The sequence below is a fragment of the Magallana gigas genome, chromosome 9 (genome assembly GCF_963853765.1).
Source record: "Magallana gigas chromosome 9, xbMagGiga1.1, whole genome shotgun sequence".
Taxonomy (NCBI): domain Eukaryota; kingdom Metazoa; phylum Mollusca; class Bivalvia; order Ostreida; family Ostreidae; genus Magallana; species Magallana gigas.
The window spans coordinates 44,227,244-44,236,836 of record NC_088861.1 but is presented as its reverse complement, the minus strand read 5'-3'; the positions used below and the strand labels follow the sequence as shown (position 1 = coordinate 44,236,836).

The 9,593-nt window shown below is 33.7% G+C and overlaps 1 protein-coding gene and 1 long non-coding RNA gene across 2 annotated transcripts; both read right to left on the bottom strand.

The window, feature by feature from the left end:
* Nucleotides 1-2,559: 2,559 nt before the first annotated feature.
* On the bottom strand, nt 2,560-4,483 carry LOC136271490 (uncharacterized). Its single transcript, XR_010709370.1, has 2 exons — nt 3,954-4,483; nt 2,560-2,857 (listed from the first exon to the last, which is right to left on the bottom strand). It is a non-coding gene; the product is annotated as an uncharacterized lncRNA (long non-coding RNA).
* A 130-nt stretch (nt 4,484-4,613) lies between these two features.
* Nucleotides 4,614-9,593, bottom strand: LOC105329138 (uncharacterized). Its single transcript, XM_020067584.3, has 4 exons — nt 9,441-9,593; nt 8,883-9,329; nt 7,271-7,717; nt 4,614-5,435 (listed from the first exon to the last, which is right to left on the bottom strand). Exons 1-4 carry the CDS (start codon nt 9,514-9,516, stop codon nt 5,422-5,424), a joined length of 984 nt encoding a protein of 327 aa, XP_019923143.3. The 5' UTR covers nt 9,517-9,593; the 3' UTR covers nt 4,614-5,421.

The following is a 9,593-nucleotide window of genomic DNA, read 5'->3' as shown; positions in this document are numbered from 1 at the left end:
CCTTGATGAATATATTAGAGGTTTAAGAAAAAATTACTCATACTATACTCGAGACAATAATAAACCACGTCACTTGAGGAAACAGACTCTAGCTAACAATGGCGACATCTCAGTTACATGTGATGAACTGTTTCCGGTGTGTGGATATATTCATAACACGCCCAAGCAAAAGGATGCATATAGTTTGTTTTAACTCTAAAATAAACATTGAATTTTCATTTTATATATCATGATAATCCAAACATTTTATTTAACAAATTAAAACAACGGCGTCCTTAAGATAAGTAAAGCATCTTAAATAAAATCTTTAAAATTCAGAAAGTACTTTTTTCAATATTTTATACGAAAACATTGCTATGAAACAAAAAATGCAGACGTTCACAAGTCAGATATAATTGATACTCTCGGATATTATTAATCAATAATTTTCTTTTAGACAGAATACACTACTTATACAGGTTAGCTATTTTTTTCACATAGCAATATCTTGAGATACGTATGCAAGGACATATAGCCTGGATTTTGATTTACATATAATTATTTCTTTTTAATTATGGCAATAACAAACAAAATGTAAGAATATTAGTTTATTTTACATACTAGTTTTCTTACATTTCTTCAAGCTCATGAATACATCAACAAATATAATGTATTCCAACAATGATCACCGCTGCAACTATTATATGAAATATAATACATAGGTGCAATACATAGTTTGATTTTTTAAACATTTTATCATATTAATCTATTTAATTTGGATTATGTTATTATATTGTTTTTTTGTTATATTGTAATAATTTGTTACCTACTATAAGATTTAACATTGTACAAACCTTAAAACTTAGCACATCCACAACAAATATATGCATGAATTCATTTCATTTAGATTTTTTTTTTCGGAGGAAAATCAGGAATTCGATTATCTAATAAGAAAAACAAGTCATGGGGGGTGTGATCCTTCGGTTGTTATTCTTTAGACTTTTTAAATCATAAGTCAGTTGGAGTTTTATGATATTTATTAAGCACTGTAATCGTCTAGTGGTATAAAAGCAATATATAATCAATCTGCTATCAATCCAAAATCCATCTACCAATTATTAATCAAATCATAAGTATAAAAATCAGTAAAATAAAATAAGCAATTGTTAGAACATCCTTTCGGGTCACAGTTCGTAAGTGACTTATAACAAAGTCCATTGTTAAAGGTTAATTACAATTAAGAGTCTTGCATCCGTTGACCGCTTTCCAAAGTCCAATCATCATCGAGAGTTTTATTCTTCCTGGTCATTCCGCTAACACCACAAGTTCTAACTACGCAGTTGTCCCTCTCGGTGAATGACCTTTAACATTGTTCACTATACACTTATTTCGTATCGAGTGCACAACAAGCTAATGACTAATTAACGTAAAGCAGAATACAATCATAAAATTATATTTCATATATATACGGCTATCTGGTTACATACGTCCCCCTAACAAAAGAAATATTCCCGAGAGAGATTTCTTTCGCCAGGCGCCCGGTGTGAAAAATTATCCTTCAAACTCTTCTAGGTCAGATGAACTTCCTGGTGACACACCGGTCAGAACATCTTTGTTGAGAGGTTGAATGAAGTAACCAATTTCCTATACCTGCTTGAGACACAATAATAGTCTTTCAACAAATATGTATACTTCACTCATGACAATATATAATTGTTTAGCAATTCATGCAAAAGTCAGTAATAATCATATATACTTTTGACAACAATAGAAATTAATACAAAATAATCAAAATCAAATATAATCGCAATTAAATGCAATCAGAATTGTCCAATGTCCAAAGTTCCACACAGGTAACATATGTTCATTATAAAATGTTTCTTCAAGCATAAGCGCCGCTAGAATTATAATAAAATACATAAGCATATATAAAGGTTACACAGGCCAGCGTACATAAAAGTTACACTAAAGTTATTGATTTCACACAATTGCATCCATTTCGAATAATCGGAACAATAATCAAGAAAACGTTGTGTAATTCGGATTCGAAGAATTCCATTCGCAGTTCTCAGCTCATCACATTTTGATTTCAAATATAACATTTCATAATTACTTCAAAAACATTTTACATTTTTCACAAATTGAAACATTTTGAATACACAATTTTTATAAGCACACCAACGGCACTTCCTGCGCGGATGGCGAGTTTGCTCCTCGCGGAACATCGACTGCGTTCCTCTATTTCTTAGACATCAACGCCCTTTCTGCAAGGTATTCGCGTGCCAAGTCCGGGTCCGGTCCATAGCGTTCAGGCCTCGAATGATCGGAGTTCCTATTCTCTCCGGTCAACTGGTATGCTAATTCTTCAGTGATTGGTCCAATAGCGTGAGCGTCTGCAATTGATCGTCGTGGTTTTCCATAACGGCGAGGTTTCTTTGGGGTTGTAGTGTCCTTTACTATGGGGTTCATTTCAATAGTCTCTTGGGAATTTCGTTGATCAGGATTAACACCAGACAAAACATTTCTGCCAGAACTTTCCTCATCCCTGTCACCACGTGCACCCCTTTTTCGACCACCCGACCAGCAACCACGGCAAATATATCCTAACTTTTTGATAGTCTTACGTTTCATGATACAAAGTCCAACTACAATCATTATTGCCAAAATTAAAAACACATAAATCCAAAGACTTCACACCAAAGGTGATGATTCCATAGGTTGTAGTTCATTGTTTATTGGTAATTCCGCCATTAGTGTGTCCATAGGGAAAAACTTTAATATCCTTTAATTTATCGGGAATCTTAATGTGTCCCATCCCCGGAAATTTGATGTTAAGGTGATCCCAAAGTGTGTGTGTGTTTATGCCATCAATAAAATTCTGAAAGGAGTCAGACATATTAAATTGACTTTCGCGATTATAGTAAGGAGGAAGTAATAATGAACCATGAAAACCAGAACAACCTTGTCCAAACTCAAGATGTTTATCTTTACATTTATTATTTTACCAGTAATTTTAAATTTCTTACAACGACAAAGTTTTACGGTTTCTTTACATAATCGCGGGTTCCGATATTTCGAATATGTGTAATCTCCGTTACGTCTGCGGTATTTCATTATCAGCCAAAATGTCAAAGGGACCACACTACTGTACCTATTCAAAAGCGAGCAATACATACAAAGCAAGTTTACTCATTATTATTTATATTTACAACACATTATACAATTGCTTTAATCATGTCGGCAATTTTATCGGCAACAATAACAAGACAATTTTCTACATGATGTTGTTTGCTAACAGCTATATTCTTACGAGGTTTAGGGACTGGTTTACGCGGTTTGGGGATTTGTTTACGGGTGAAGCCTAGACCTACTTTAGAATTTATTTCACCAATTTCCATATCCTCGTCTAAGGGCATAGCTGGGGTATTCAAAGGTACCTCATAATTTTGATCATTATATTCACTTTGTTCTGACTCAGGGTTCTCATCCGATTCTGACTCAACAGTCTGTTCATGACCCTGTTTCCCAGACAATAAACCATATTTTTCAATTTCCTTTATCCACCGCTTGAATTTACTAGCATCTCCTTCAAAAGGAGTTATAACAAAAGATAGGGGCACTGAAAGAGCGGCCGTTAAAGCTTTAACTTGACCCATGAAAAAATCTTTATCATCATCCTGATTTGGGACTCGGTGTCGAGGTTCATTAGTTTCATACAACCTTGCATGATAATATGTGTCAGTTTGTTTTTCAAAAGTGTTTTGTTTTACCTGTTCTTGTTCTGCGAGTGTTTGACCTGTTTCATGCCCTTCCTTTTCTTTACTTTGACCCATCCCCGCAAATTGATTTTCCAATTGTTCCATTTGGTTTTTAAATTCTTTTCTATTATAACCATTTCCAGTTGCCATATAGGTTTCTGATCAGAGTTATTTACTTTGGAATAGTGAACCGAGATATTGAGGAAAAGTTCTTACCTTAACAGTTCAGTTTTTCAATAGCACTTCGTATTATCCTGATCACTGGCATCATAAAAGTCTATGTGATCCTTCTGTTGTTATTCTTTAGACTTTTGAAATCATAAGTCAGTTGGAGTTTTATGATATTTATTAAGCACTGTAATCGTCTAGTGGTATAAAAGCAATATATAATCAATCTGCTATCAATCCAAAATCCATCTACCAATTATTAATCAAATCATAAGTATAAAAATCAGTAAAATAAAATAAGCAATTGTTAGAACATCCTTTCGGGTCACAGTTCGTAAGTGACTTATAACGAAGTCCATTATTAAAGGTTAATTACAGTTAAGAGTCTTGCATCCGTTGACCGCTTTCCAAAGTCCAATCATCATCGAGAGTTTTATTCTTCCTGGTTATTCCGCTAACACCACGAGTTCTAACTACGCAGTTGTCCCTCTCGGTGAATGACCTTTAACATTGTTCACTATACACTTATTTCGTATCGAGTGCACAACAAGCTAATGCCTAATTAACGTAAAGCAGAATACAATCATGAAATTATATATATATATATATATATATATATATATATATATATATATATATATATATATATATATATATATATATATATATATATATATATATACGGCTATCTGGTTACGGGGGGGGGGGGGGGCTAAATGCAGTTGCTTTGTCTCTTATTACAGAAAATGTTCCTTCAAAATATCAATCCAACATCAAAAGATACGTAATTTATCTGTAGCGAGGAAATCCTCACAGTGTATAATGTATATAATTGCATCTGTCGAAGACATTAGGAACACATTGGCAAGGGTCAGAATGGATAATTGCAGGATATTACAAAATATTAACATATTTGATTAATTAAAGGAAGAAACGACGAACAGCGAACCATGTTTTGTTGTTTTTGTCCCATCGGCTGGTTTATCTATGTGGGGGTTTCTAGACAATGGATATCATTAGGATCGAAGAGTATTCAAAACAGACTATGTTTCGTTTTGTCAGTTTATTATAAAATAATAAATATATTTTCAAAACTTAATCTTCCAGAAAAAAACAAAACCTGTAGATATTCCTACTTTTACATCAGTCAGATTATAATTCAAAAGATGGTTAAGAAAGATGTTGGATTTCTCGGCGGTGGTGTTTTCTTTCTCGACAAGGCATGGTCCTTCTCCCCAGATTACATAAAGGGGCGATATTCGTTACAAATCAAAACTGCCCCATAAATTGTTGCATAGCTGTCCTTGTGTAATAAACCTTATGCGCGTCTGCGTATCATTCCATCCTCTTATGACAATTTAAATTGAATATTTATTCGTTGGGAAACTAAAAAATATATAATCTTCGCTTCATGCTTGTAACTGGAACGTGATGAAAGTTGAACTACTGGTTGAAATTCCATACTCGTCTTAGTACATGTATCCATATGTTGTGATTTAGAAATGCAAGCATTTCGCTAACAGTAGGTATCTACAAATGGCAAAAGTTCATATCATTCATACTCGGTTGAAATCCCTGTTGTATATTATTATTGTACAGAAAAAAGTGAAACCAAAACTGCTTTTTGAAATTTATAGCATGTGGCTAAAGTTAGTAAGATTTTACAAGGCTAAATTCTGCACATTGCCTTTATTAGTTTCATTAGTGTATCAATGCATACACATCTTGCAAAACAAAACAATTCCTATATTTTTAATAACTCTATTATTTCGTCAATTTGAATATATTTCTTTTTTAAATGACTGTCTTATATTTCTTCTCTGTAAGACATGTTAATTTATAAAAAAAAAAAAAAAAAAAAAAAAAAAAAAAGATACATAGGTTTGAAAATTTGAACAAAATAATGGGATTTTTTTTTTTTTATAACTAACATTTTTTGTTTAAGTTAAACGATTTAATGACACTAATGGACATGATTTATTATGTTATATGTTTTACTGTGCAACCGTTTGGGCGAACGCGGCATAAATTTGAATCAAATACACACAGGTACATATGTTATTTTTACCGATATGACAATAAATCTCTCGGTCCGGAAAACGTGAGGTTTTGAAAAAAAGTCCACAACACTTGGACATTATTTGCCCGCATAAAATGAAAAAGGAATTGCACGTTTAATTACATCTGTTTGTTTATTTTTCCAATTAAGAGACACAGGCGCCTCCTCCACAGATATCATCGCGACTTCTGGGATAATTCACCAAAAGGGCATCAAGGGGTCCTCTGACAGAGTACGTTTAATTTTTCTTCGGCTTCGGTGAAAATGCGCGAACCCATTGAATTAACGTCGTCAACGTGGTTTTCGAATGCGGCACTTTTTATGTTAAAATTGTTTACCAGTTCGTTCGAGGTTCATGTGCAAGGAATCAAATATTAAAATGTAAACCTCCAAAATTCAGAAACTATAAACGTAAACTTCTATATTTTTTCCGCCTTTTGCTATGCATTGCTGAGGATGTTTTATGGCACAATGTTCAATAATCGTAAATTTTATCAGAGTTTTTAAGTTCCATTCTGGCACTTTGACCATGTTGGCCGCAATAATTGGATAACAGCTAGTAAGACACGTGACAAACCTTTCTACATTTTCTGAAAATGATGCAAGGTTGGTGACATTAGGGCCCTCAACGGCATATTTTTATCATGCGTTAAAAAAGTGTTCAGCGATGCCAAGTTTAAACACAAAGGCATAAAAGACACCACTTAAAAGCTAAATCATCGGTTAAAAAATGTATACAATATAGAGTTTCACTGTTTTGTGGTGTTGTGTAAATTATACCACGGTTTGTGAATAACATACCTGGGTAAACTCACTTGACCTCGTCTTGTGATGTTATATCCAGGGTCGTGAATCAAAGTATGGTATTATTTACACAAGACCATAAAACAGTTCAAAATGTATGGTATATCTATTACTTAAATTGACCAAAACGGATATGTGCCTAACATGTCCATGTTTTCACTGTACTCTGATCGTCAGGTTTCTAGAGCGTAAATATTTATTAACGTTTTACGTGAGATTGTTTAGAAAGAAATTTATATTTTTACATCCAGTTCTTATTTACCTAAAATTTATATTTTTAACAAATATTGTCAATAATTTTTGTAACAGTGTACACGTGTCTGAGAGGTGATGACAAAAAAGTAGCATGTAGACACATAGTAATTTTTCGTATATGCATTGTTAGAATGCAAATCTAGTTCAAAACTAGGCTTTCCAAATTAAGCCCTTTGAGTGCAAAGTATAGGTTAACCATACAAAATTGAAGATATTCGTGATTTGTATACCTTCTGCAAATACGTACCTTCAATAATCCATCTTCCAGAAGACCCAAATCCAGTAGATATCCCTACGTTTACATCATCAAGATTATAATTCAAAGGAAGGCTGAGAAATATGTTGGATTTTCTGGCCGTGGTATTTCCTTTCCTTACAACGATTTTTCCGTTTCCCCAATATACAGTAAAAGAGCGGTATTCTTTACAATTTAAAACTGCTACTCGATTCGTTGCTAAGCAATTGCCTTGTGGAGTAAGCCGTATACAAGATCGTTTATTTCTACACCCACCTATGACGATTTCGATTGGTTGTTCTTTCATTTGCGATTTTAACGCTATATGGGCGTCGCTACATGCCTGCACCTGGAAACTGATAAAATTTGAACCACTGGTTGATATTCCATACTCGTCCAAGTATCTGTATCTATATTTTCTGGTCGTAGAAATACGTGTTGTACGCATGCAGTGGATATCTGCAAATAACAGTGATACATGTTCATTTATTTTCAAAGGGAAAAAGGAGTTAGAGATGTTTTATTTTCAAAACTTTTACCACGCTTTTGACAGCTTATTGACTCTTTTAAATATGGTGTAAGTGCTTATCTTTAAAATGTGTCCTTCTCTTGCTCAATTTACTATGAAAATAGGACAAAAAGAAAAATCTACTGCATTAAAACGTTTTGGTTTACTCTTGTAAATGGCCTTCTGTATAGTTATTACCATCAAATAAGTCTACAAAACGAATTTTTTTCTGCTGGTAAATGTAATTTCAATGTTAACTGGTCTGCCGGTCCTACATCAAAATTATAATACTGCTATACATCACAGATGGTTAATATATTCGTCAGATCTCGACAGAACGGAAATAGCCCAATGTCCAACTGTTTGTGTCAATTTTGCGTATTTATATAACGTCTGATTCATTTGATATGATCACTTAATTCTACTAACGGTCCTGTTCCGTATTATGCTGCAGGCTTTTAGCTCCCGGTCTGAAAAAATTCGGATGACAACCTGAGAGCTATAGATTCATGCGTGTTAAAAAGTTGCGATTTATGGCGCACAAAAGAATTGCGCTTGTATTTGACTGATTTATCTTATTTCAAAACACATCCTGTACAAATATTGCATTCTTAAGAAAATCCTCAGAAATTTTACTACAAATATCGTTACTTTACCTGTCTCTGATATTCTTTTAAACGCCATTACAAGCCTCGTAAATTGAAATGATGGAGTTTACTTACATGTAAAAATGGCGACTTTTGATCTGCACTTATTTTTCCCATACTTTAATTTCCGGGGTCTGTTAACGTGTGTTTGAAAAGGTTTGTAGCAAAAAGAGTGACGATATAAGTGGTAAATGGATTGTAAAATTGAATGGCTATAATTTTCTACACAGATCTGTGTGGAAATAAGGTTTATCAGTTTAAAACTAGTGCAACATTAGTCCGCCGTAATGTAGATCACAGGTCGTCCATCCGAATTGTTAAACACCTGGAACTACAGACTTGCAGCTACGTCGAACTTTGAGTTATCTAAAAACCATAAAACGTTCGTGTTGTTCAGTATTTCATTACTTATTTGCGCCGCTTAGGACTGAAGGGAATCGTAAATTGTATAAATTCTCCAAACACATACCTTCAATTATCCATCTTCCAGATGATCCAAAGCCAGTAGATATCCCTACGTTCACGTCATCAAGATTATAATTCAAAGGAAGGCTGAGAAATATGCTGGACTTCTCAGCCGTGGTATTTCCTTTCTCTACAAGGATTTGTCTGTCTCCCCAATACACAGTAAAAGAGCGGTATCCTTTACAATCCAAAACCGATCCTAGGTTTGTTACTAAGCAATTGCCTCTTGGAGTGAGCCGTATACAAGATCGTGTATTTCTCAATCCACCTAAAGCGATTTCGATTGGTTGTTCTTTCATATGTGATTTTAAGGCTATATGGACGTCGCTACATGCTTGTACCTGGAAAGTGATGAATGTTAAACCACTGGTTGAAATTCCATACTCGTTCAAGTACATGTATCCATAGTCCTTTGTCGTGAAAAAGCGTGGTGTACGCATGCAGTGGATATCTTCAAACAAAATGTTACATAGTCAGGAAAAAACGACTTATAGAGTTGCTATATTGCATTTAAAAATCTTAAAACAACAAATCAAAGTTATATTTGAAACTCAGTATTTACCTGATAGACCGAAAATTGATATTACAATATAAAGTTTGAATATCTTTTCCATTTTGGAATTAAGTTGAATTAACATGGTTTTATTTTCGTCTTTGACTTTATGATAGAAAATGGTTATACACTAATTATTATTCACCGTTTCCTGCCTCTCTG